The sequence below is a fragment of the Orycteropus afer genome, unplaced genomic scaffold, assembly GCF_000298275.1.
Source record: "Orycteropus afer afer isolate SDZICR_OR568_19922 unplaced genomic scaffold, OryAfe1.0 scaffold00139, whole genome shotgun sequence".
In the NCBI taxonomy this organism is placed as follows: Eukaryota; Metazoa; Chordata; class Mammalia; order Tubulidentata; family Orycteropodidae; genus Orycteropus; species Orycteropus afer.
The window spans coordinates 1,334,811-1,362,069 of record NW_006921726.1 but is presented as its reverse complement, the minus strand read 5'-3'; the positions used below and the strand labels follow the sequence as shown (position 1 = coordinate 1,362,069).

The 27,259-nt window shown below is 37.3% G+C and overlaps 2 protein-coding genes across 2 annotated transcripts in view; one reads left to right on the top strand and one right to left on the bottom strand.

Annotated features, from left to right (window-relative positions):
* NCOR1 (nuclear receptor corepressor 1) overlaps window positions 1–13,176 on the top strand; it is a 308,055-nt gene extending 294,879 nt beyond the window's left edge. The window contains exons 43-47 of the mRNA XM_042781622.1: window positions 646–788; window positions 8,002–8,055; window positions 8,507–8,728; window positions 11,312–11,494; window positions 12,989–13,176. Coding sequence (XP_042637556.1) covers window positions 646–788; window positions 8,002–8,055; window positions 8,507–8,728; window positions 11,312–11,494; window positions 12,989–13,176 — 790 coding nt within the window. The remainder of the gene's footprint in view (window positions 1–645; window positions 789–8,001; window positions 8,056–8,506; window positions 8,729–11,311; window positions 11,495–12,988) is intronic.
* A 4,475-nt stretch (window positions 13,177–17,651) lies between these two features.
* TTC19 (tetratricopeptide repeat domain 19) overlaps window positions 17,652–27,259 on the bottom strand; it is a 70,048-nt gene continuing 60,440 nt past the window's right edge. Inside the window, exons 8-10 of the mRNA XM_007945595.2 lie at window positions 20,645–20,799; window positions 18,528–18,690; window positions 17,652–17,785 (exon numbers count right to left, since the gene is read on the bottom strand). Coding sequence (XP_007943786.1) covers window positions 17,652–17,785; window positions 18,528–18,690; window positions 20,645–20,799 — 452 coding nt within the window. The remainder of the gene's footprint in view (window positions 17,786–18,527; window positions 18,691–20,644; window positions 20,800–27,259) is intronic.

Below are 27,259 nucleotides of genomic sequence, written 5' to 3'. Positions count from 1 at the left end.
AGGGGAGCTGCTGCATTGTAAATTTTGGTCAATGACATGAGACAAAGTATATGTGAACTGCTGTATGAAAAGTGAATTTACTCTGTAAATCTTCACCAAAATCCTAATAAAAAAAAAAGTGTTTGTATAGAAAGCTTCCAATCAAATATGAAACCCTTTATATTAAACTCAGCTCATCTGTTAGGAGCTAACAGTTTTATATACATTTCCAGCTGTATTGTTCAAGTCCAGCTGCTGATTGTGTAGGTATGAGCACTTGCCATTTTATAGGCATTCAGTTCCTGGTTGATATGATACCCATGAATGTATCAGTGTTTATACTATTAAGCAGAGAGCCTTATGATAAGCTGTTTCAGGTTTTTCCATGAACTCATTTGCTGCTTGTTTTTCCTTGTTAAGAATCCCCATGCTAGATTATCTCTATTCCAGCCCTAATTTTGTGACTTAATTTTTGAGAGCTAGTATGTTTGTGTCCTCAAATGATGTACTAATTGGTTTACATGTACTAACTGGTTATATACTACAAACACAGGATAGGGAAGCAATAACTTTCCAAGTGCTTTTATGGATTTTATTTTTATTTATACCAATGCCCCCATGGTTAGGAGTGCATGATGATAACAGGCATAACTGTGTTCCTCTCAGGAATGATTCCCGCTCACCAGCAAGTATAAGCTACCTGCCTTCATTCTTCACCAAGCTTGAAAATACTTCACCCATGGTTAAATCAAAGAAGCAGGAGATTTTTCGTAAGTTGAACTCCTCTGGTGGAGGTGACTCTGATATGGGTAAGTGGGATTTCTTTCATGAACCCCAAATAACATAATAATGATATCTCCAATAGTCCTTGAGTTTGAAGGCAGAGTGTTTATCCAACCACAGGTGATCCTAAAGTTCCTTCTTTAAATGTCTGCTACTACATGAATATTTCTTAAGGAGGTGGAACTTCCTACTTCTAAAGCTGTCCATTTCATCTTTGAAAAACACCAGGTTTTTTCGTATCTGAGATGGGTTTAGCACTCAATAGGTTACTCATATTTTTTCCATTCTGGTGCTATTGAGTCAATTTGATTCATAGCGACCCCTCCTTGGGTTTCTGAGGCAGCATCTCTATGGAAGTAGATCGCCCAACTTTCCTTCTTAGGAGTAGCTGGTGGGTTTGAACCGCCAGCCTTCTGGTTAGCAGTCAAATGCCCTAGGTACTACACCACCAGAGCTCCCTTTTTTACCCATAATCATAGTTTTATCCATTTGTGCTATCTTAAATCCATTCTTTGTCACAGCATAACATCTTTTCAGGTATCGGAAGAAACAGTCATGTCTTTCACGAGTCTTCTTGTCTGTATAAACATCCCCAGTTTCATCAAGCATTACACGTCACTGCTCTAGACTAAAACCATTTCATTTAGTTAGCTTTTAGTAGGTTCTGAGGAGTACAAATTAGAGTAGTGTGTGTGGTATAATCTGTTCCCTATCTTAAATTCATCATTAAGGTAGCTTCTATGGCAACCACATGACACTGTTAAGTTATAGTGCACTTAGTAAGAATTCATAAGTCATGGTCTCTTTTGGGATTTCAGCTCTTGTGCCATACCTCTCCCTTACTGCATTTTTACATTTACTAGATCCAAGTAATAGGACCAGGCAATCTCTGCTTGCTCCATTCCAACTACTTTCTCTACCCTACCAGTATTTATATAGATCTCAGTTCAGCATTTATCTTAAAATTTTATATAAACTTACCATCTAAAAAAAGTTAATAACATCAGTATTAGCAGCAAATACTTACGTAACATTTAGTATGTGCCAGGCACTATTCTAAGTATATTACATATGTAAAGTTACTTAATCCTCAAAACAAACCTACTTATTATCTCAGATTTGTAGATGAAGAAACTGAGACTACAAAATGTGTAATAACTTGCCCAAGCTTTATCACTAGTAAGTAATGGGGCTGGCATTCAAATTGGCATTCAAGCTGTAGACTGTGCTTCTAACAGTTCTGTACTGATAGCATTATTAGTCGGTCATTTTAATAGGATGAAGCTCTGTGGCATCAGAAACTTTCTTTTGGGTCAGTATGCATTCGTTAAGGAGCTCTGGTAGCATAGTGCCTAAGGCACTTGACTGCTAACCAAAAGGCTGGCGGTTCAAATCCACCAGCCACTCCTTGGAAGGAAGGTTGGGCAATCTACTTTCATAGTGATACTGCCTTGGCAACCCAATGAGGGGTCACCATGAGTCAGGTCCGACTGGACGGCACGTAACAACAATGCATTCGTTAATCAGAACCTTCCTCATACTGTTATTCATTACACTCACTTATATCATCCCCCAGTCGTATTTATCCATTTTTCCTGCAGTATATCCAGTGATACAGGGGGACTTGGTTGGATACCTTGCTGAAACCTGGGCATATCATAATCTGTGCTTTGACTTCTGACCCTGAAGTTGTAGGCTAAGTATTAATGCTTGTAAGTGGTTAGATCTGTGGTATTTTGTGATTAATATTAAAAATCAGAGAGAAAAAAGGAGGAACTCAGTATCACTTTTTGTTCATGAGCTTATCCTAGCTCTTCATTAACTAGGTTCCCTTTCTAAGTGGAAACAAATTACCTAAAAGTATTTTTAAATATTGATCAGAATTGCTGTCAGATTTAGACATACCTTTTTAAATATTATTTTCTTTTGTTTCTGATCTCCAACTGCTTCATCTGTTATTTATAGGTCCTCAGATGTCACCAATAAAAACAATGTTCTTATTTTAAATTCTCTTAGAACCCTGAGATGAATTTCAAAAGCACAGAAGCATAGATTTTAGAAAAGCCAATTAAGAATTGTTTCACTTTTGTGTGGTTTCTACTCATCTCCTTTAGTCTTTGTTTTTTCCTTTAGTGAAAAGATAATCCTTGATGGGAAATGCCTGTCAATGAGTTGAAGAAGCCTACTTTATGAGAGGCAGTAGCTCTCATTCATTGATTGAACAATCATTATTAAGCAGGATACTATTTGGATGTTTTCAGTATGACAGAAGGGCTCTACTCTGGAAATGTAAAATGAAACAAGTACCTAACTTTAACAGAAGATAAAATTTCTTAATATCTTAAGGCAAGAACTAAAAAAATTGCTTTAGTCTGGGATTTTTTATTATTATGCTTGCCAAGAACTCATTTTGACTGTGGAAAGCTTAATTTATATTAAAGAACCAGTGAGCTCATGAGACACCAGGGCACATTCTGTCCTCATTGAGGAGTGGAATTAAAGCCATCTGAAACCAAGGCAGCTTCACTTAAACTGAACTCTCCCAATTCAGTGTTCCCACAAAAGATAGTAACTACTTCATTCTTTAAGAAACCTAAAGGAGCTTTGCTGGTGCTATTAAGGCATTTGGCTACTAGCCAGGTCAGCAGTTCTAATCCACGAGCTACTCCAGGGGAGAAAGATGAGGCAATCTGTGTCTGTAAAGATTTACAGCCATGGAAACCCTATTGTGTCACTATATAATTTGATAGCATTGGAGTTGGGTTAAGAAACCTAGCTTTAAAACTTTATTTGATCTCTTTGCAACATTTGGCACTTGTGCATTACCTCCCTATTATAGAAATACTCTCTTCTCTTTGCTTTCACATACTGCTTTCTCCTGGGTGTTTTGTTGTTGTTTTTCTTCTCTCTCTACTTTATTTATTCATGTATTTTACAGTATTAGTAAGAGTATTAAAGAACAGCTTTATTGATTTAAAACAAAAAAATATAAAGCACTAAGAAGCTTAAGCATCTAAGTCATAGCAAGCAGGTGGCAATTCAACATGCAAGGCCAACAGATTGCTTGAAGGAGACTGCAAAAGATTAAGACACCCCTGTCAGAGAAGGCATCTTTACAGGTGAGGGGGGACCCAAGTCTAAGAGCTTTGCAAGTTCTCTCTCCTCATTGAGAGTCATGAGAGACACACTATTCAAGGGGAGATATGCAGTCTGATACCCTTCAGACAGATCAAAACTCAAAATCTAGAGGATTAAAGGGAAAAAAAATTTCTGTTTCTGGATAGATACCATCAAAGGTAGGAACACAACTTTTGGCTTTACCAGTCTTCTCAGTTATCTTGGCAGAGAAGATTGGCTGTTTTTATTTGAGGGTATCCATTAGCCTTGTTGACTTTTCTGTAGCTCTGTTGACAGCTCTCAAAACCTCTCTGGCAGCTTTAGGTAGGGCAGATGGAACATCAGATGTTTTACCAACATGTGCTGCTGAGACCTGAGAACTCCCAACTTTGGCCTATAGGGCCCACAAAGGTGCCTGTTCTCCATTTTCCTGATCAAAGATTGAGAATTATTCTTGATCTAAACAGCCAAATTCACCCAAGATGCAGCCCCCTCAACTTAATCTTTAGTCATTTCTTTTGCTTCTAATGGCTTAGCCTTGCTTTGCCTGGCTCTTGAATGTTGATTTTCCTGAGGATTCTTGTCTCAGCCCTTTTCTCTTTTGTGCTCCGAGTCATTATTTCATCTATTCTCTGGGTTTAAATTGGCTCCTTTATGCCGAAAACTTATCTGGAGTTCAACTTTGACTCTTAAACTCTACTCATCTACTCTACTTAGCAGATCTCATTTCTCCTTGAATAACTTTCTAACACCTTAAATATCCAAAAAGTTACTCAAATCCATCTCCCAACAAAAAAATCTGTTGGCTTCATGATCACTGTCTTGGCAATTCTCCTTCTCCCTTATTCTTCACATCTTCTCAGATAATCTGTCCCTTCCCCCCATTTCTGAAAACTATCACATTCTCTTATAGCTATTTGCACATTTCCTTTAAATCAGGAGTCCTCAAATTTTAATACACATCACAATCACCCAGGGTGCTTGTTACTGCATTATCAGACCCCAGAATTTAGGAATTTACATTTTTGCTAAGCTACGTGGGTGATTCTGATCTGTACAGCCTCACTCAACAGTAATCTCCACAAGTGAAGGAAGGTATATATTTTAGTCCAGCATTAAACTGTTGTCTTTGAGAGAACTATGCAGAATTGCCTTCATCTGACTGTTATTATTAACAAGGTAATTTTACTATTAATCAACTGAGTAATTGCTCAGTAAATATTTGTAAAATGAATGAGTCTTATTCCGGAAGCATTTGTGATAACTAAAAAATTGAACCCATTACCAAACACCCATTAATTCCAACTCATAGCAACCCTATGGACAGAATAGAATTGCCCCATACACTTTGTAAAGCTGTAATCTTTATGGGAGCAGTCTGCCACATCTTTCTCCTGTGAAGTGGTTGCTGGGTTCAAACTAGCAACATTTCGGTTAGCAGCCAAGTTCTAAACCACTGTGCCACCAGGGCTCATTGTGTGATAAACTGTTAGGTTGTATTTATCACTTTATGTTACTTCAGGTTCAATTTATTTAGTATAAGTGTTATCTGGCCCGTAAGTAAGGAGACTGTCATCCATAACTATTGTGTTATATAGTTTGTCCTGGAGAACTTTCTCCTTTTGTCTTTTTGATTACAGCTGTTTTGATCAGAAAAGTTAGTCTTTTTGCCAGACATTTACTACTTACATTCTTTTCTTTTTCAAATTCTCAGCATCAAGTTGAAAAAAGCAATGGAAATACTTTATCCCCAAATTCCTTCCAGTTCCAGCACAGTGCTTTATGAGTGGTTTAGGTCTTCTGGTATTGTTCATTAAGAATTCGAAACTGCACTTACAGCAGGAATGAAAAGAGTCAAGAGTCTAGTTCTCATCCAGGGGGTATCCTGGAGATATAGAAGAGCTTCCAATTAACCATAGTCTTTTTACACTATTCACTGAGGAGTCACCAATCATAACATGTCTTTCTCCTACATATAACATCAGGTTGTCTCAAACCTGTTCATATTTGCAGAAGTGACTTAGATCCCTTGCATAGCAAGCCTAGACTCCTATTCTGAAGGCAAGCTTTTTTCTATTTGTGTTTCTCAAGCAGTGCAAAGTGTCTTTTCTTTTGCTGGGCTCTATTACTCCTGTTTTGATTTTCCTATCTCATCCCATTTTTTATTTCTTGATTTCCCTTTAAAAAATATTTCTTCCATTTCATCTTTTTTGAAAAACATTATAGTATTTTACTGTGTTTTGGGTGAAAGTTTATACAATAAATTAAAACCAAAAACTCACTGCCATCGAGTCAGTTCAACTCATAGTGATCCCTCCTTGGGTTTCTGAGGCATTATCTATGGAATTAGATTGCCCAATCTTCCTTCTGAGGAGAGGCTGGTGAGTTTGAACCTCCAGCCTTCTGGTTAGCAGTCAAATGTATTAGGTACTATGCCACCAGAGCGACTACAAAGCAAATTAGGTTCCCATTTAACAATGTCAATATGTATTGTCTGGTGACATTAGTTACCTTTTGCACAATGTATCAGCATTCTCATTATTCCCATTATGATTATCCAGTTTCTCTTAAATCTGGCTTTCCTGTCCATCTGTCGTCGTCCCCCCCCAACACACACACACACACGCTTTAGGATAAATGTTGACCATTGGTTTCATATAGATGATTTTTTTAAAAGAAGACGAATACTCAAAGGTGATAAATTTATTTTATGAGCCAATCTATTATTTACCTGAAAGGTGACCTCCAAGTGTGATTTCTCAAGGTGACAGACTCAAGGGTTCCTCCACTCTTGTACCAGTCTGGCCTATTTTTAAAATTAGTTTCTTGAGTCTTTGATTTTTTCTTTCTCTTTTGCTCCAGATGAATATAGACCCATAGTTGTATCTTAGATGGCCACTCACAAGTTTAATGGATCATAAAGTAGTTCTATTTCTAACTTTCTGAGAAATCACCATACCATTTTCCATTAGTGGTATACCATTTTACAGTCCCACTGGGGTTCCAGTCTCCCCACAAACTTGCCAGCATGTTTTTGTTATTCTCAGTCAGTGCCATTTTAGCTGTAGTGAGATTGTCTCATGGTAGTTTTGATTTGCATCTCTCTAATGGCTAGTGAAGGAGCTCTGGTGGATAGTAGTTACAAGCATTTGGCTGCTAACCAAAAGGTCAACAGTTCAAACTCAGCAACTGTTCCATGGGAGAAAGATGACATACTCCGCTTCCATAAAGATTTACAGCATTGGAAACCCTATGGGGGAGTTCTCTGTCCTTTAGGGTTGCTATGAGTTGGAATAGATTTGATGGCAGTGGGATTTTTTGGTTTTGTAAGGGCTAGTGATCGTGGGCATCCTTTCATGTTTGTTGGCCACTTGAATTTCTTTTTTGGTGAAGTTCCATGTCCCATGCCCATTTTTTAATTGGGTGATTTGTCTTTTTGTTGAGTTGTTGAAGTTTTCTGTATATTGTAGAGATTAGACCTTTATCAGATGTGTGGTTCCCAAAGAGTTTTTCCCAGTCTGTAGGTTCTCTTTTTAGTCTTGATAAAGTCTTTTGATGAATGTTAAGTATTTTAGGGGGTCCCGGTTATCTAATTTGTCTTCTGTTGTTCGTACATTAGTAGTTGTATTTGATAATCAGTTTCTGCAAACAATTTCGTCCCATAATTTGGTCCTGTGTTATCTTCCAGGAACTTTATAGTTTTCATTTCATTATTTTAGGTCTTTGATCCATTTTGTGTTAGTTTTTGTTTATGGTGTGAGTTATGGATCCTGTTACATTTTTCTGCAAATGTGTATTGAGTTTTGTCAGCGCCGTTTGTTAAAAAGAAACTTTGTTTTTCCCCATTGAATAGTCTTTGATCCCCTGTCAAATCAGCTGCTCATAGATGGATGTACTTCTGGGTTCTTAATTCTATTCCATCAGTGTCTGTGTCTGTCACTGAACCAGTACAAGGCCACTTTGATTACTGTGGCTGTGTAGTAGCTTCCATTTTATCTTAAGGGATAAAAAAAAAAAAAAGATTGAAATCATGGAAAATAAAAATGTTGATTTTATTGTAGGATTTTTTCTTTTTGAGAAAAAAAGACATTGCAATTAACTTGAATATTTGTTTAACTGCAGCAGCTGCTCAGCCAGGAACTGAGATCTTTAATTTGCCAGCAGTCACTACCTCAGGTAAGATTCATAATGCATTTTTTGTCAATATGAAATTGGTATAGTAGCAGTCAATCCAACAAATACTTACTGAATACTGACTTCCTATCAGAGGACTGTTCCAGTATGCAAAAATAAAGTATTATCTCTTCCCTTATAAAGCTCATAATCTAGTAAGGGAGGAGGTAATCAACAACAAAAGATGAACACAATCAACACCATTAAAGAACAGGGTAAAAACTAGGGAACTCAAAAGGACAAGAAAACTTGAGTAGCTTTAACACACGTGGATTATTAATTCACCTAGGAAAGACAGATATCCTTGAGTTATTATTTGTGTATTTAGATGGCCTCTGTGTGGGCTCTCAATAGTGTTATAAGCTACTGCCTCCCGAGTAGTACCTCACGTGGGCTGAAGGGCTGTATGTAGTCTGTTTCCTGATAAGCAGAAATGCTTTTTATTGTCTTTCAGGCTCAGTGAGCTCTAGAGGTCATTCTTTTGCTGATCCTGCTGGTAATCTTGGTCTAGAAGACATTATCAGGAAGGCCCTCATGGGAAGCTTTGATAACAAAGTGGATGATCATGGAGTTGTCATGTCCCAACCTGTGGGAGTAGTGCCTGGTAGTGCTAACACCTCAGTTGTGTCCAGTGGAGAGACACGCAGAGAGGAAAGGGACCCATCACCTAATTCAGGTACAGTTTTCTTTTTTGTTCTCTTCTGCTTTTTCCAAGAAAAAGCAATTTCCCAAGTTCTGATGCAGAGGGATTTTATCTTTATATGCTTTTTTTTTTTTTTTTTAAGTTAACCTTCTGAAAACTATGCTGTCACCTTCCAACTTTCATTGATTTTAAATATATGTGTGTGTGGTCTGTATGTATGTATAGGTGTATTTTAAAGTTATAATACTACAGTTATCTTGGTTGTATAGTCTTTGTAATATAGCACCAATATTCTGAGGTTTACTTTTCTTCATCTAATTTCGGTCACAAAGGGTGTTGAATTCACTGTTTTTCCATGTTTGAGAATGTCTTATTGCTTTTATACATATTTAAAATGATAGCCCGCCTCACACTTTTCTCAAAACATGCTATAGACATGATTCCTCTTCTTCTGCCATTCATTGTTATATAAGAAATAAGATAGGATTTTCCTGTGTTTTTGTGTGGGTGACTCCCAGGAAATCTGTACTCTCTTGATAAATTGTTTCTTTTGCTGGGCTCTCCATTTCAGAAACACCAATTATAATTCTGATGATAGTTTCTGTCAACCATATTCTTCTAATCACTTTAGCCAACGTGGTCCTTCTCCATTGCTTTTACTGTGATTATCTCAAAACTTTCTTTCATACTAATAATTTCCTTTTTAGTTATGTCTGTTCTGTTCTTGCTATTTCTAATTCTGCATTGTTTTGGTATGAGTCCCTGGATGGTACATTTAATGCATTAGGCTGCTAACCAAAAGGTTGGTAGTTGGCGTTCATTCAGAGGCACCTCAGAAGAAAGGCCTGGCAGTCTACATCCAAAAAATCAGCACAGTTCTAGCAAGCCTATTCTGACACACATAGGGTCATCCTGAATTGGAACCAACTCAATGTTGTTACTTGTTTCCTAAATTATCACTTTTTGGTTTTTCATTGAGCTTCTTTTGTAAATTGGCTTACATTCTTTCAAGTTTTTCTATCAGCATATGATATGTTTTTAAATTACATTTTCTTCCTTATTATCAATAACTTGCATTTCTTCTCTTTCCAGCTTGTTTTGAGGGCTAGAAGTTGCCTTCTATCCATTTTTCAGTAGTATGAAGGATTTTGGGGCACGGTTAAATCATTCTCTTGGGCTTAACAAAGAAGTTCCCTGGTGACCTAAGCTCTGATCTCTTTCTTCTGAGATCTTTTTAACGTATTGTCCTAGAGCCCAATCAGGGGTATCTTGTTCCTTTTGAGCTTCTGCTGAATTCACTAACTAAATAAACCCAAAAAACCACTCTTACTGCCATCATGTTGAATCCAACTCATACTGATCCCTCCTTGGGTTTCCAAGGTGGTATTTCTATGGAAGTAGATTGTCTAGTCTTCCTTCCAAGAACCTTGGAAAATGGGCCACCAAGAATGGCTCTGCTTAGGTCCTATAATGGCATGTCAGGGCTTCTGTTCCATACAGTTTTTTTCCCTTGGTATGTATTTCTTTGTGTAATGTTTTAAGACTCTGTGTGCTTCCCTAAAAATTTAGGAGAAGTTGGGGTTAGGTAGGAGACCTGGTGGTACAGTGCTTAAAGCACTCAGCTGCTAACCGAAAGGTTGGCAGTTTGAACTAGAGTTTTGAATCAGTTAAAGCATGGTCAACCCAGCAAGATCAAAACACCCGAATTCGTAAAATGTACCAGAACGATAACCAGAATGGGAAAAATTATGGGCTGAAGTCCCGAGATGGAAGACTTGGAAGGGGCATAGTGAGGCTTTCAGGAGCCTGATATGGGAGACTGAGTTATTGGAAGGTCTGTGGAGAGCAACACACATTGAAAGCAACACAGTCAGTCACCATCTCTGAGCAGGGCACTATATTTCCAACTCTGCCGGTTAAGAGATTTGGTTGCTATGCATTGTGCATGCTGCCCTTGTTTTCTAAGAGATTAAGTTTCTATCAGCACATTGCAACCCATCATTTTTCCTCTTATAGTTACTGTTCTGATTCATCCGTATTTTACAGATTTGGATTCATTCCAGTCTCGCTTCTTCAGCCGTGACTAAACTGGGAAAAACTGGTTCTAAGCTCTAGTTAGAGCTCTGGTAGCATAGTGCCTAAGGCACTTGACTGCTAACCAGAAGGCTGGCGGTTCAAACCCACCAGCCACTCCTCGGAAGGAAGACGGGGCAATCTACTTCCGTAGTGATACTGCCTCAGAAACCCAAGGAGGGGTCGCTATGAGTCAGGTCCGACTCGACGGCACATAACAACAACAACGAGCTCTAGTTTGGACCCATAAGCTGCTCCACTGTTCTAAGACCAAGAAAGAAGCTTTGATATTACAGCAGCTCAGTTCCTTGGTTTCCATATTTTTTAATTTGTGGCATGAGGATGCACCCCTTTGTTTTGTTTTGTTTTGGTTGTTGCAAATAAAATTCCATTTTTCTTTTATTTCACTGGGTAGTAAGGTCTGGATTCTTCATTTTACATTTCATGTTACTATTCACTAGTATTTTCATAGATTTTTAAGTTGAGAATTTAAATACTGTATATCAGTAAGTTATCATTCAAATTGAATTTCATGTTCAGGAGGAGGAGGAGTTTGCAAACCAAAGCTGATCAGCAAATCAAACAGCAGGAAGTCTAAATCTCCTATCCCTGGGCAAGGCTACTTAGGAACAGAGCGGCCCTCTTCAGTATCCTCTGTACATTCAGAAGGAGATTATCATCGGCAGACACCAGGGTGGGCCTGGGAAGATAGGCCCTCTTCAACAGGTGAGAAACTTGATTTAACTGGCAAAAGATGAGACTGAAAGCATTTTTTTATCAGTATCTTGGTTATTATAAGGTCAGATAATTGTTTGGGAAGCTATCTCTCCATTACTGAATTATTAAGAGAGTTCACTTTCCAACGTAAGAAAAAACTCATTGCTTTTGAGTCAGATCCAATTTATAGTGACCCCTCCTTGGACTTCCAAAGCAGTTTCACAAGTAGATTGCCCAATTTTCCTTCCGAGAAGTGGAACACAGAAAGTGAACGCATATAAATTCTCAAAAGTTTCAAGGATGCTAAACATGATTACCACAAATAATGGAAGAGCTAAGAACAAATAATCTCATCCACTGCCTTTACTTACTTGTGCAGTATGCTGCTGGTCGCCAACATTTGCTATTTGTAAAACAAGTTATAGTTTAATTTCTTTCATGAGCTGTACCTCACTGTAAATTGCCACTCTCAAGGCAACTTTACCTTTAGGATTTCATACAAACATTTTTAGAGAAGGTTCTTAAAATAATGTTAAGAAATTAAAGTCAGAAATGGGAAGTTTTTTTTAAAAAGCCATTGTCACTCTATAGGTTCACCATTAATACACCAACCAATGAAAAACAGTATTCTAGGATGTTTGTTAATGTTTTCCATTTTGTGCCTCTTAGTAAACATTTTTGATCATGGCAGTCTTAAGAGAATGGATTTGATTTTTAAATAAAACTGTCGGATATTTCCTATGGATTTAAAGTTTCAGAAGATTATCTTAAGCTCTCCTTTTTTTATGGGTTAAAAATAACACTGATATCAGTGGGAAAAAAAACTGTAATATGCCGTCCCCCCTAAAATATATGTAAATTTAATACTGTCATATCAGTATAATGCTTTATCTTATAAAAATCTTATACCACATATCAAGTGCACTAGTTTAAAAACCTCTAGTCTAGATGGATGATTGATTGTTCTAATGTCTTTCTAGAGAAGGAATTATTAGGTCATTCATGAAATTAATTAATTAACAATTAATTAATTACCTCCCATGAACTTCAGCAGAACAAGGCTACCCCCTTAGCCTGCTGAAATTCCTGAACATCTGTCCCTTGTCCTGAGAACTATATTCCTACAGTTTAAGAGTCAAGAGGTTCTTGGTGATAACCAGACTATATTTCAATTAGAGCTTAATACCAAATGGTTGACTACTTAGATTTTCCATGGAAACACTTAACTACTACAAATTCAGGACTTTTCTTTTCTCAGCTCAGCACCATACCTTCTTTTAGTTTTTCACCCAGTAGACAGTTCTCACTGATTGCTGTCTATCCTTGACTAGAACCTAAGTGGTATGAAATCTTGGCACTTCCAAGTTATACTCATTTTGATCTTAGTATCACTTTACTTTACTAGAAAAATCCTGTCCTAATTCTATCCTACAAAAGTTAAATTGGATAGAACTCAACAACTTGCTCATGATAGTGAAAATCTCATACTTTTTCTTTTGTCAGGCTCAACTCAGTTTCCTTATAACCCTTTGACTATGCGGATGCTCAGCAGTACACCACCAACATCAACTGCATGTGCTCCCTCTTCTGTAAACCAAGCAGTTACTCACCAACAAAATAGGATCTGGGAACGAGAACCTGCCCCACTGCTCTCAGCACAATATGAGACACTGTCGGATAGCGATGACTGAACTGTTCAAGTGAATCGGGAGTGGGGGTGGGGGGTAGAATGCAAGAGGAAGGGATCTCTAGGTTTTGGTGGTTTTAATTGCAAGCCAAAAACTTATGACTTGTGCCCAGAGACTTCTAGGAAAGCCAGGGCCACAGATGAAGAAGAAATGATAGAATTTTATTTGGAGAGTCACATGAGGAGCTGCCTTTGATATAGGCAATTCAGTGGATTATAATAGTGGAGGGCTGAAAAGCTGATGATAAATATGTAGAGTTTTTAAAAAGTGGACAATTCCTGTTCTTACATCTGTTTGTAAAGAAAACCATAATGTCTTTAAATCGTTTTTCTGTAAATAGATTACCTTTTTTGCAGTGTTTCCCCTTGCTGTAGTATATGATGTACTTATGTTCCAATCAGCGCATCAACTTTGGGGGTAAATTTTAAAAATCTTTTTGTCTGTCTTTTTAACCCTTGCCTTCTAAACAACCTCATACAGCCCAGTTACAAAATGTTGGCTGTCACGGGCATTGTACTTTTATCTGATTTTGTTTCCTCTAAATTCAGTTTCCCAGTGATGTTTAAATCTTGTGAAATGTTTAGATTTTTAACACAGACCCTTGTCATAAAATCTGTACATTAACATATTAGGGTTAAAGGGTAGGATAAACAAAATTCTGCCATACTGTAAATTTCCAATGCAGGCTTTTTTTTTTTTTTTTTTTTTAAATATTAGTTAACACTGAAAAAATATTGCATGGGTATGTTATAGCTCAGTTTTTAGAGTTTTAAAGGCTTATTGGATGCATACCTCACTGTTATGCACACTGGTAATTTAACCATACCCCTAAATATTCCTTTTCTCCTGCATTTGATGCAGCCCAACAAAGCTTTGGTTTTGAAATAAATTTGACTACCCTGTCCATAGCTATTATAGATTATTTGTGATTTAAGGCTCTTGGTGTTTCAGGTTGCAAAGGAGGAAAAAAAAAAAAAAATAACTGTTAATATAATTGCTTGATTTAAAAGATCTGTGTAGAATCTCTATAATTTAGATTTAATGATTTCTGAAGCATCCTGAACAACATTCATGGTGAACATAAGGTCTTTGTCTCACTTCTACATGCCAACACTTACTCTCATTTATATATTTCTTGTGGGCAAGAAGTTATTGTTGGATGTTTTCATTTCACTGATTCTTAAGGTATAAGGTACAAGTAATTTTAAAGACTGGATGTTAAACTAATTAAGGTACTTGAGGATTAGTTTTATCCTTCATTAAGAACTGCTTGCATACTTTTAGTTGTTTTTTAATACAGTCGAAGCGTATCGATTCCTTAGATAATAATAGTTTTGGGAGAATGCCACCAATGATTGGAAAAAGGAGAAATAGAGGTCTCTAATGATGATAAAAAATTAGCAATTTATGAAGTTTTAAGTAGATTTAAACTTTTTAACAAAGTACTCAAGCCTCTACAAAAAGAAACTCTAAGATGAGTACTCAGTGCCTCTTCTGTGATAATTGCTTTACATGTATTATCAAGAACCTCAAATCAACTCTGTAGCAGTGATGTTTAATCCCTACATAAACAGGATCAATGCTCTGCCTATAAGTTACAACGACAGGGCATAAGCTCATGTTCTTCTGAAGTTAAACCCTTTTTACTCCAGAAACTATGCCACTCTAGTACAGTAATAAACTTTACATCAGTCAGGCGTGGGAGTCAGAGTCCCTACTACTTGGAAAGTTGGCATCACTTTATTATAAATATATGTACATACATACATACACTTTTAATATACATGGAAAACAATGACTGAATGTTTTACCTCTTGAAAGTTTTGTTTATAATTTTTATTGTCAACCTGACCAAAAAGAGATTATGATGGGTTTTCTATAACCTTGAGGATCTAAAACTATTCTAAGTCAGAACAGTTTTTGTCAGATGAGAGCATAAGATTTGCTCTTTTTTGCAGTTCAACTTGAGTACCCCTGGGTAAGCTTCTATTAGTCACTTCCCCACCCTCACCAGAGCATGTATGTCACTTCACACACCATCACCTGGGAAGAGTTGGGAGGTAAAACCCATTATCATTTCTTAGTTCAAAATAGTAAAAGGACAGAATGCTTATATGGCTTACCTATGAAACAAACCATCAGAAAGGGTGGACATCCACCTTATCAGGATTTAAATGTGAAAGGACAGTTCTAAGAGTAACTAGTGAATTGACATTAGCTGTAAACCAAAGAAGGTATAGTATTCTTTGCTGGCCAAGATGTCAGTGTTCTGAAGCTACATCATTATGCATTATTTAGTACCCAGAAAGAACCATGTCAAGGTCTCCCTAATAATGTGCACAGGCATATTCTGACAATTTTCTAGTGTGTGTTTACGCTTGGAAATTTTAGTTTTAATTTTGGTGTGATGAGTGGTTCTATTTAAAAAATATTTATGCCCTGAACATAGTACAGTTCAAAAATTTAAACCATTCTTTTTTTTTTTTTTTTTTAAACATGTCAGTTCTGGAATCAGACCATTTAGTAAAAGGGATCAGTTCTCTTTTTGCTTTGCTAACTTGATTTACAGCAGTATGAACCATTCATATGAAGAGACTGTCTTTCTGAAAACTCTATAGTTTTTCCAGCACCAACACCAGAAGGTAAATCATTGTGAAGGATCAAAATTCTTAGGAAAAAACCCAGAGTGAAAAATCTAACTTTCAGAAATCCCAACAAAGCAACTGCAGTAGTGAAAAGGTAAAAATTCATTCTTGTTGCAGAAGGTAGGCAGTTGACATTTGAAAAAATAATTAAGAATGGGTTGCACTGAAACTCAATCTGAATTTTCTCTTTCTGAAGCAGACTTTATATTAAAGGAATTAACTGGGTAGGTAAGTAATGTCTAGATGAGATTAGGAAGTGGGAAATTTACATCTGCAAAATACAAAATTTTCCTTTTAGTCTATTACTGAGAGTGTAGATCAGGGCTTATAGTACTTTACCTTTTTTTTTTTTTTTTTTAAGGAAACTCAGGGATTACTGAATGTATACATATTGTTGTACAGTCTCTAGTTTTTTATGAAAGGAGTCTTCCTGTATGTACACTGGAACCAAAAACATCAGTCTGTTGTTCTACTCCCCACCCCTACAGCCTACCCATGTTCTTTCGTGGCATCTAGAAAAACTCATTTCCCTAGGCAAACGGCTATAGCCAAGACTGCTGAGATCTGTGTAGCTTGTAGTGATATATTTTGAGGCAGTGTGATAAAGCTATTTCAACATAACAGTCCATTCACTAAAGGTCTTATGACCAAACACCTTATTCCCGTGGTTAACAGAGAATCTCATTCATTTCCCACTTTGCAGATGAGGATATTATGACTCCAAATCAAAAAGCCAGGACTAGAATCCAGATCACTGGTTCTTCTATTATACCAGTGGTGCTCATCAGAATTACTATACTTGTAGGGTCCCTACCTTATGCATAGGAGCTCTGGTAGCATAGTGCCTAAGGCACTTGACTGCTAACTAGAAGGCTGGCAGTTCAAACCCACCAGCCACTCCTCGGAAGGAAGATTGGGCAATCTACTTCCGTAATGATATTGCCTCAGAAACCCAAGGAGGGGTCGCTATGAGTCGGGTCCAACTCGATGGCAAACAACAAAAACCCTACGCATGCAGTCTGGCATGCGTATCTTCAAACAGCCCCCGAGATGCTGCTCTAAGACCTAGTTGGCAAGTGAAACTGAATGCTCAGATAGTATTGACAAGCAAGGGGTTAAATCATTCCCTTTTACTTTTTTTTTTTTTTTTTTTTTAATAGTTGCATGTAACAAGATACAAAGAAAAACACAGATCACTTTTATTTATGATCAGATGGGTCAGATGGGTGCTATACTTTTCAGGTGCCTGCTTTCCACTTTAAAACTTTATGATGAATGCTAGTGTCAAATTAAAGATACTACTTTTCCTTCTTTATGCATGAAAATCCCAAACTGGGCTTCATGAAATAGATTATAAAGAAAAACAACTCATCATCCCTTCTTTTCCATGAGATAGGCAACTACTGTCTGCAAGATACTGATAAGGTAAGCAAGGCAAGGGCCACAGATCAGTGGACCAAAATGTTATGGTAGAGATGCCAGGCCGACACCACACACCTTCATCTCCTTCAGAGGCAAACAGGCCCATCTTAACCTATAGTTACAAAAAACAAGGATGGATGGCACCTAGTCATGCATTACAACTAAAAGCGTAGCTAGACATTTGTCATCAGAAGTCAAAATCAGGCAAGGGTGAGAGGTCAAAGTTCATTTTTCTTTAAAAAGAAAGAAAAGTGGTAGTATATACAATGTCCTTCAGCAACAAGAAACTGATAAAACTTGAGTATCAAGGACAAAAGATTTAAGCCACTGATTTGGGTGCCAAAAATGGAAAAACAGCTATTCCTGTGGGTTATTAGAAATTATTCTTCCTACAACAAATGCTTGATAAAATTAAATCAAAGGTCTACTTTTTCTTGACAGCTCAGCCAACTCTTCCCTGATGTGTTGTATGGAAACCTCATCTCTTTTCAGCTCTGCTTGCTTCAGTGCTTCCTGGTAGATCTCTTTGGCTTGCGAAAATTGTTCTAAAGAACCCCAGGAGAGAAGGAAGAACAAGAAGAAAATCTAGTTTTCAAAATGATTCTAAATAGAAAGCCCTAATGACAGTAAAGGTCTAATTAATTGTGTGCTTACTCAGTGACATACAGGTAATGCTTAATTTCATCCCCATTTTACAGATAAGGAAGCTGGCTTAGAGATGCATAACTTCACCCAGGTTTTAGAACACCAACCCAGCGATTACTGTGGGATTCTTAATTATGCCCTTTCTAGTATACCATGGGACCCCCACTTGATTAGGCAAGGACTTCAGTAATGGTGGTATGTATAATAAAGACTTGTCATTCTAGGTTTCTAAAAATGAGAGGTGAGTAACTGAAGCAGGATGGCATAGTATGCTTATGCTCAGAAAAATGTCCATCTAACTCTGGTATTCCCTAACATGTTTACTGTAAGGAACAAATTAAACTATGCATGAGAACATTTTCAAATCTGTAAAACACTATCGAAATAAGGTACTTTCATTGCAAAGTCTTTCTGTAGCTTGGTGTGGTTCAGCAGGTAATGCAGGACTTTAATGTTATATGAATTGAGCACAGTGGTGTTTCAACCAAACATATAACCCTTTTCTGCCCTCATTCAGCCACAAGCTTCTAACTCAGGAGTTTCCTTATTATCCCTTGTCCTCCCTAAACACCACTTCATAGTTATAAATACCATCAATATCCTTGCCTAAAACAAGCCCATCAAGTTTCCAACGTTACCTACCTTTGTGCATCAGAATTGCAGCTAGATTACTGAGCACAATGTGTAGCTCAGGGTGTTTTATCTCTCTTGCCAGATCTGATGCCCTCTGCACATAAACGAAGGCCTCATCAAAGTGGCCCTGTGCATCCAGAGTGGTAGCAAGGTCATTCATCAGCACAATCGTCTAGTACGAAAGAAACACAATCAACTTTTTCTTTAAAAACACACCTATGCAGATTTCACATTAGTTTAGAGTTTGATGAAGTTTGAGTATATACTTAAGCTTCATCTTACCTAGCATAGCATTCCTCAAGAGGTCAGGAATACTAGCCTTTAATAGATTATGTGTACTTATTAGTCACACTGTAAATGGACATTGGTTCAACCCACAAATTATACAAATCTAGACATTAGGAAATAGGTACTTTTACTTATTTATCCAACTAATTATTAATTGATGTTGTTAGTCCATCTCATGGTGACCTTATATAAAAACAGAATGAAACAGTTCCCTGTCCTGTGCCATCCTTACAATGTTTGCTATGTTTGAGCCCACTGTTGCAGAGCCACTGTGTTAATCTATCTCACTGAGTGTGTTCCTCTTCTTTGCTGACTCTCCACTATTCCAAGCATGACATCTTTCTCCAGGGACTGGTCTCTACTGATAACATAACCAAAGTACTTGAGACAAAGTCTCACCATCCTTGCTTCTAAGGAGCGTTCTGGCTATACTTCTTCTAAGATATATTTGTTTTTCCTTCTGTAGCTCGTGGTATATCCAATATTCTTTGCCAACACCATGATTCAAATGCATTAATTCTTTGTCTGTTTTCCTTACTCATTGTCCAGCTTTCACATGCATATGAAGCAACTGATTAGATGCACCGAATAAAAAATAACAGCAAAAAGGAGGTATAACCCATTTAAAGTTCAACAGTGTTGAAAAGCCACCCCCTTATGATCTCATTGCCTCTGGAACCATAGTGTATAATGTAATTCTACTGGTGACTCTGAGACTCATTAAGAATATCTCTTTAAAGAAGATCCTCATGAAGCATTATTAAATGTTTGCACTAAATGGGTCCAGCTCCCATACCTTCTTCCCATTGAAAGCAGGCTTTAAGTCCCCTGATTCTTGGTAATATGAATTCCATGCTTACCTTTTTATGATCCTGCAATGGTAATGCACTAAGCAGACTCTGTGGACTCTGTAATAAGCCCCGAATTCCTTCCCTGGAGCTAAGTCATAGATCAAAATCCCTTTTCTTGTAAAACTATTACTTGTTCCACTTTGGGATATGTTCAAGCCAGTTAAAATTTGTGTCTACTATGTTCTGTATAGGAGCTTTGGTAGCATAGTGCCTAAGGCACTTGACTGCTAACCAGAAAGCTAGCGGTTCAAATGCACTTGCCACTCCTTGGAAGGAAGGTTGGGCAATCTACTTCCGTAGTGATATTGCCTTGGCAACCCAAGGAGGAGGTGTTTTGAGTTGGGGCTGACTCATGTCACACAAGAACATCAACATGCTGGGGATACCAAGCATTCCTAGGCAAAGTGATCTACTCCTTACCCTCTAAGAACTTAATCTGACAGAGGGAGGCACCAACAGATATTCTCAATTAAATGTGTTTATTGTTCTGATACAAAGCTTTATACATGGTGTTTTCAAATTCTATGTCATTGGTTTATAATGTCAGTCCCTCCTCCTCTTACTCTCCCCAATCCACACTTATTTTAACTGTGCAGTTAAAGGAACTTTATCTATGAACCTGATCTTCATAAGAATCTAATGAAGGGGCTCTGCAGACCCAGCTCTGAAAACCCCGTGCTCACTCTGAAGCCATGGAAGCACACAGTGCCTGGTTAGACGTGAATTTTAGAAAGGTTACTCTGCTGCGTAAATCATGGAAATATTCTGGGTTGACCCTGTAATTGTCCAGAAGCCCTAAATCTTTTTTGAAACTAGTTTACAGGGGGAGAGATTATTAGGGGGAAGTGGTAAGAAAATGAACTTGGGCTTGAGGAGGAGGATATTTCTGAAATCATCTGCTCGTAATCGAATCCTAATCAGTGTGGCATTTCATACCTATAAAGTTTGTTTACTTTACAGTCCCTCTTGTATGTTTTTCTCCCTTACCTGTGGGTGTCTTTCACCTTGTATTTCTTCAGAAATCTGCAAAGCTTTTTCATACATCTTTTGTGCCTGTGATGGCTGCTTGGTGAACAGAAGGTAGCGAGCATAGGAGTCTAAGCACATGCCTAGGAGAAGGTAGGTATTGGCTTTCTCTTCCACTAAGAAGAAAATAAGAGTAATGCTGGAATATAACAAGTACTATACAGAAAGCATGGCAGATAGCTAGCCAAACTACCCTATAATTTTTTTGGTACAGACTATACGGAGTCGCCAAATACTCTGAGACCTAATCAAGCTTTAAGTCCTTTATTTCTGGGGTCGAGAAGTGGCTCATGCCAGAAAGGACACTCGACTCAGAAGAGAAGCTTCACAGGGTTTATAAAGACAAAATCCACAAGCGGGTGGGGTGTAATATTGAGTGTCCTTTTTCTATCCTTCATAAGCAATCTTTTACACAGAAAGCAACGTTAAACCTAATCTAGCATATCTAGTTTCTGCAGAGAAACTCCTTGGCATTGTGGTTGGGCCTCATCTGCTATGAGGGCTTCAACTAGGACTCAGCCTTTGCAAGCAGACTTTCAGAGAAGCTGAAAAAGCATTACAGTTACTCTAGCAAGTCACACCTATAGGCAACACCTAGTATCGTGGTCTGTCTCTGGTTGGCGTAGGGACTTAACTACTAGGTCACCATATTCTGCCAGAACAGATGAAATAGTCTAGGCCTGCAGCCTTTCGGTTGAAAGAAGATGGGGTGGTCTAGACCTGTAGCTTAAAGAAAAAAAACTTTATGGGGGTATCAGCATGTCAAGATGGAGTCAGTTAAGCTATCTGGCTCCTCACAAAACCCACAAAATGCTTTATAAGTATTTGGCTCACTGAATGTTTCATGTAGTTAGAAGTAATTTAAATGGATTAACATCCAATTAAATTATATATTCAGATCTGTGGAATTTTTTGTAGTATTTTAAGTAAGATTTAAGAGCTCACACATCAATTAAAATATAGACTATTTTGTTTAAAACTAATAATATTCAGCAGGAATAGGAATAAACCCAAAGAGGAATGCGTTAAAAACAACAAAAAATCTAGGGGGAATGAAAAAGTTTCAAGGTTCAAAAATAATCTTAGCAATAAGAAACCAGAAAACACTCAATTCTGAAATGAAAAATAAAAAGCTAGATTTAAAGAACAATTAATTCATTTTTTAAAAAAGGAATAAAGGTTGCAATGATACAGCACTTCTCAACATATTACAGAATTGATTCTGCAGTGTGTGAAAAAGAACAAATTACAGAAATACCTAATGCCACAAACAAAGAATAGAAGAACACAGATCTGAACAATAATCAATGGCAACTTGCACAAGTAAAGACTTCGGAAAGACAATACAAATAATGTAGAAATAGTAATAAACTACAAGGAAATTCCACAAACTCTACATAAAGGGTTATAAATACAGGTTATCTCAGATCTTATGTAACCAAAAAAAAAAAAAAAAAACCATTCTCTGCCATCGAGTCAGTTCCAACTCATAGCAGCCTCCACTGGGTTTCCAAGGAGATAAATCTTTATGGAAGTAGACTTCTTGGTCTTCCTTCCATGGAGTAGTTGGTGGGTTTGAACTGCCAACCTTCTGGTTAGAAGGTAAATGCCTTGGGCACTGCACCACCAGAAGAATGACATACCAGACATCCAGCTGATGGTGCTCACTCAGCTTATTGACTAGCAAAGTATCATTCCTATCTAAACACCTTTCTGTACCTTCAAAGCTTCAGAAAACAGCATATAGACTTTAAAGGAGATTAAATTACTAAACTATAAACCCATTGCCATCAAGTTGATTCTGACCCACAGCAACCCTACAGGACAGAGTCTAGAGTAGAACTGCCCCACAGAGTTTCCAAGGCTGTGTATCTTTACAGACGCACACTGCCTCTTCTTTCTCCCACAGGAGCTAGTGAGCAAACCATCAACATTTCGGTTAGCAGTGAAATGCATTAACCAGTATGCCACTAGGGCTCCTAACTACAGTACAGTATAACTAATTACAGAAGAGATCATTTCAAATAAATTATTAGCAGATGAAAATAGCTGTTGGAATAATACCAGGGGGGTTGAAAGTGAAAAAAAAAAAAAAAAGGATGAAACTCTTCTTCTTCAAAAAGAAATCTAAAGAGTTTTTGTAAGATGGCAGAATAGGCAGAAAGACAGCACAGACTCTCTTCAACAAAGAAAAGGGGAACCAATTAACACAGAAACAGAAGATAATCCTGGACCCTGGAGCCTTGAAGGGAAGGATTACAGAAGTAGACTAAACTCCAACTAGCAGAAGAATTTTCATGAAAACACCAAAAGGCATACGAAGCTGCGGTCTGGCAGCAATCCAGATGGCACGGACAGATTGGATATTGCTGAGTGGTGGTAGGACTGAAGATGTAACCTAAAAATTGGCCCTGCTAGCCAGGGACTACAGGGGGACTGCTCTGGTGGCTGGGGAATAAAAGGGAAAGCAGCAAAGAGGAAGATGGGATGACCTGTGGACTTTTGTCTGTCCGGAGGGCACAGCCATTTTCAATGTTTACAAGTGGCTTGAGCATTTTGGGTATATAAAGCCACAGCACTCTCCCAAATTCCAGGGACTTAAGAACAGCCCCCACTTGCTGGGAACCCCAAGGACATTCCAGACCCAGATGACTGGAAAGATGCAACATTCCCCTTGTTACTCATATACCCCACACCCTCATGGTGCAGCCATCCCTTAATCCCACCCACCTTTTGGGCTGACAGGAATTCCACCCCCGTCTGTATGCTCTGATGGAACCTGGGTGCCCTGCCGCCCCCTGCCCCCAATTTTTTCTTTCTTTTTTGTTTTTCAGTTTGTTTTTGTCTGTTTTAAAACTACTATTATTATTACTTTTGTCCTTTTTACTATTATTCTTTATCTTCCCCTCCCAGGTTCTTTTTTTCTTTTCCCTATTCCTGGCTGCAATTTTTTTTTTTTTTTTTTTTTTCTTTTTCATGGTTAACCCCATTGCTTGTTTTTCTTTTTGGGTTTTTCCCATTTTTTTCTCTTATTGCCCACTCCCCAGATACATGCAGGGATTTTTTTTTCTTGTTTTTCCTTTTCTTTTTTTGGTTACTGATTAAATGGTGTAATTTTTGTCCATTTGTATTTACTTTTTTGATGGTATTCAACTGTAATTTTTGTCTGAGAGGAAGACAGCAACAGTCCCCATACGACATGACTACACCCACACCTCCTGCAGCTTCAGGTACTGAGAGCCACCACTTCCTTCTCCACCAGTGGGCCAACGATAAAGACCCAACAAGAAGAGCCTGACTCACCCTTAGCTGCTCTTCACAAACAGTTAACAGAGATCTAAATAAAATGACGCCACAATCTCTCAGAGACAACAGACCATCACAGTCCACACAAAGAAGCGAGATAAAGTGGTAGAAACAAGGGAGCAGGAAACAGACCCAGAACACATCCCTGAGGAAGAAGGAGCACTGGAACTCTCTGATAAGGAATTCAAAAGAATTATATTTAGGTATCTTCAAAGGATTGAGAGGCAGCCCAAGGAAAACCAGACAAAATCCTAGAAGAATACTGGAAAAATACACAAGAACAAAATGACAAAATAAATGATTCTAAATCTACAAATAGTATAATAGTCAGAAATAGATAACACACTGGAAGGGAAAAGGAGTAGAACTGATGCAGTGGAAGACAGAATTAATAAGATTGAAGACAAATACCTGAATACATCTTTGGAAAGGGATCAATCAGGAAAAAGATCAAAACAAAATGAAGAAAGCTAAGATTCATGTCAGATACCATCAAAAGGAATAACCAGCATGTCACTGAAATTCCAGAAAAGGAAGAGAAAAATAAAACCACTGAGAAAATATCCAAGATTTGTTGGAGGACAACTTCCCTGATATGATGAAAGATGAGAATATATCCATTCAGGAAGTCTACCGAACCCCAAACAGGATAGACCCCAACAGAAAATCACCAAGACGTATCATCAAACTCATCAAAACCAAAGACAAAGAATCCTGACAGTAACATAGGAAAAACAAAAAGTTACTTACAAAGGACAACAAAAACAAAAAGTTACTTACAAAGGACAACAAGTACGAATAAGCTCTGATTTCTAAGCAGAAACCACGCAAGCAAGAAGGCAATGGGATGGTATATATAAAACCCTGAAAGAGAAAAATTTTCAACCAAGAATTATGTACCTGGCAAAATTGTCCCTCAAATATGATGGTGAAATTAGATTTCCAAATACGCAGAAAATAATGGAATCGGTTAAAACCATACCAACCTTACAAGAGATACTAAAGGGAATCTTTTGTACAAAGAACCAAAAATAGCAAATAACAACAGACCACTAATACACAAGATGACATAACCAAGAAAGCACAGCTATGGACATATCCAAAGTAAAATAAGCTTATAAGATAGTACACAGGTAACTAGAACCATCAATTGGCAAGTACAGACAACTACAAACCAAAAAGAGGGAAAATAATGTCTAGTTACAGAACACCTAAATGGTGAGAAAGTCAAGAGATGCAAGATAGAATGGACTGTTCTAATCTCAGGAAGAAAATTACAAATCACAGGGTAACCTCAAAAAAAAAAAAAAAAAGATAAACCTTCACATAACTGTAAAAAAAAAAAAAGCACAAGTACAAATATTCAGCAAATACTAAAACAACAGTAACAAATGAAATGATAACACAATTCATAAACATATCATGAGGTCAGCATAGAAAATAATATGGAACAAAGAAACCAGGGACACCATGAAAAAACACTTAACAAAATGACAGCAACCAATTCACACTTGTCAATAATTACACTGAATGTGCATGACTCAAGAGATGGAGAGTTGCAGACTGGATAAGAAAACAAAACCCATCAATATGCTGTCTACAACAGATACACCTTGAAGACAAAGACAAAAACAGACTAAAAATCAAAAGTAGGAAAAAGATGTATCAAGCAAATGGCAACCATGAAAGAGCAGGAGTGGCAATATTAATTCCTTATCAAATTGACTTTTAGACAAAAACCACCATATGAGACAAGGAAGGACATTATTAAATTATTACTGGTTAAAGGATCAATTGAACATGAAGATGTAACCATAATAAATATCTATGGACCCAATGAAAGAGCCTCAAAATACATAAATCAGACTTTAAAAGAGTTGAAAAGCCAAATAGATAACTCCACAGTCATAGTGGGAGACTTTAATACACCACTTTCAATGAAAGAACAATTGGAAAGAAACTCAACAAAGATGCAGAAGAGCTAAACAATACAATCCACCAACTTGACCTTATAGACATCTACAGAGCATTTCACCCAACAACAGCACAATATACATTCTTTTCCAGTGCACATAGAATATTTTCCATGATAGACCACATGTTAGGCAATAAACAAGCCTTAATAGATTTAAAAACATTGAAATACTGCAAAGCATCTTCTCAGATCATAATGCTACCAAATGAGAAATCAACAATAGGAAGATCAAAGGAAAAAGAATAAACACATAGGAATTGAACAACACCCTCCTTGAGAAAGACTGAGTTAAGCAAAGAAATAAAAACTGAATTCAAAAATTCCTTTAATGAAATGAGAATAAAAACAACATACCAAAATCTTTGGGACACAGCAAAAGCAGTCATCAGAGGCCAATTTATACCAATAAATGCACACATCCAAAAAGAAGAAAGAGCCAAAATCAACACTTTAAGCCAACATCTCCAACAATTAGAAAAAGAACAGCAAGAAAAGCCTACAGTCACCAGAATAAAAGATACGAGCAGAAATCAATGAAACAGAAAATTGAAGGGCTATAGAAAATATCAGCAAGACCAGAGTAGGATTTTTGAAAAGATCAATAAAATTGATAAACCACTGGCAGATTTAACAAAGGAAAAGAGGGAGAGAATACAAATAACACGAATAACAAATGAAATGGGTGACATCACAACAGAACCAACTGAAATAAAAAGGATGATATCAGGATACTATGAAGAGAACTGTACTCCAACAAATTTGAAAATCTGAAAGAAATGGACAGATTTCTAGAAACACATCACTTACCTAAACTAACACAGTGATGTGAAAAAGTTGAACAGATTCATAACAAATGAAGAAACTGAACAAGTCATCAAAAAATTACCAACAAAAAAAGTCCTGACCCAGATGGTTTGTCCAGAGAATTCTGTCGAACATTCAGAGAAGAACTGACATCATTCCTACTCAAACTATTCCAAAACACAGAAAAGGATGGAGTCTTCCCTAACTCATTTTATGAAGTAACCATAATCTTGATACCAAAACTTGGCAAACACATCACTCAACAGGAAAACTACAGACCTATATCCCTCATGAATATAGATGCAAAAATCTTTAACAAAAATCTAGCCAATAGTCTCCAAAAATATATTTAGAAAATCATTCATTATGACCAAGTGGGGTTCCTATCAGGTATGCAAGGATGGTTAAACATTAGAAAAACAATCATCATCATCCACCACATAAATAAAACAAAGGAGAAGAACCACATGATCATATCAATTGATGCAGAA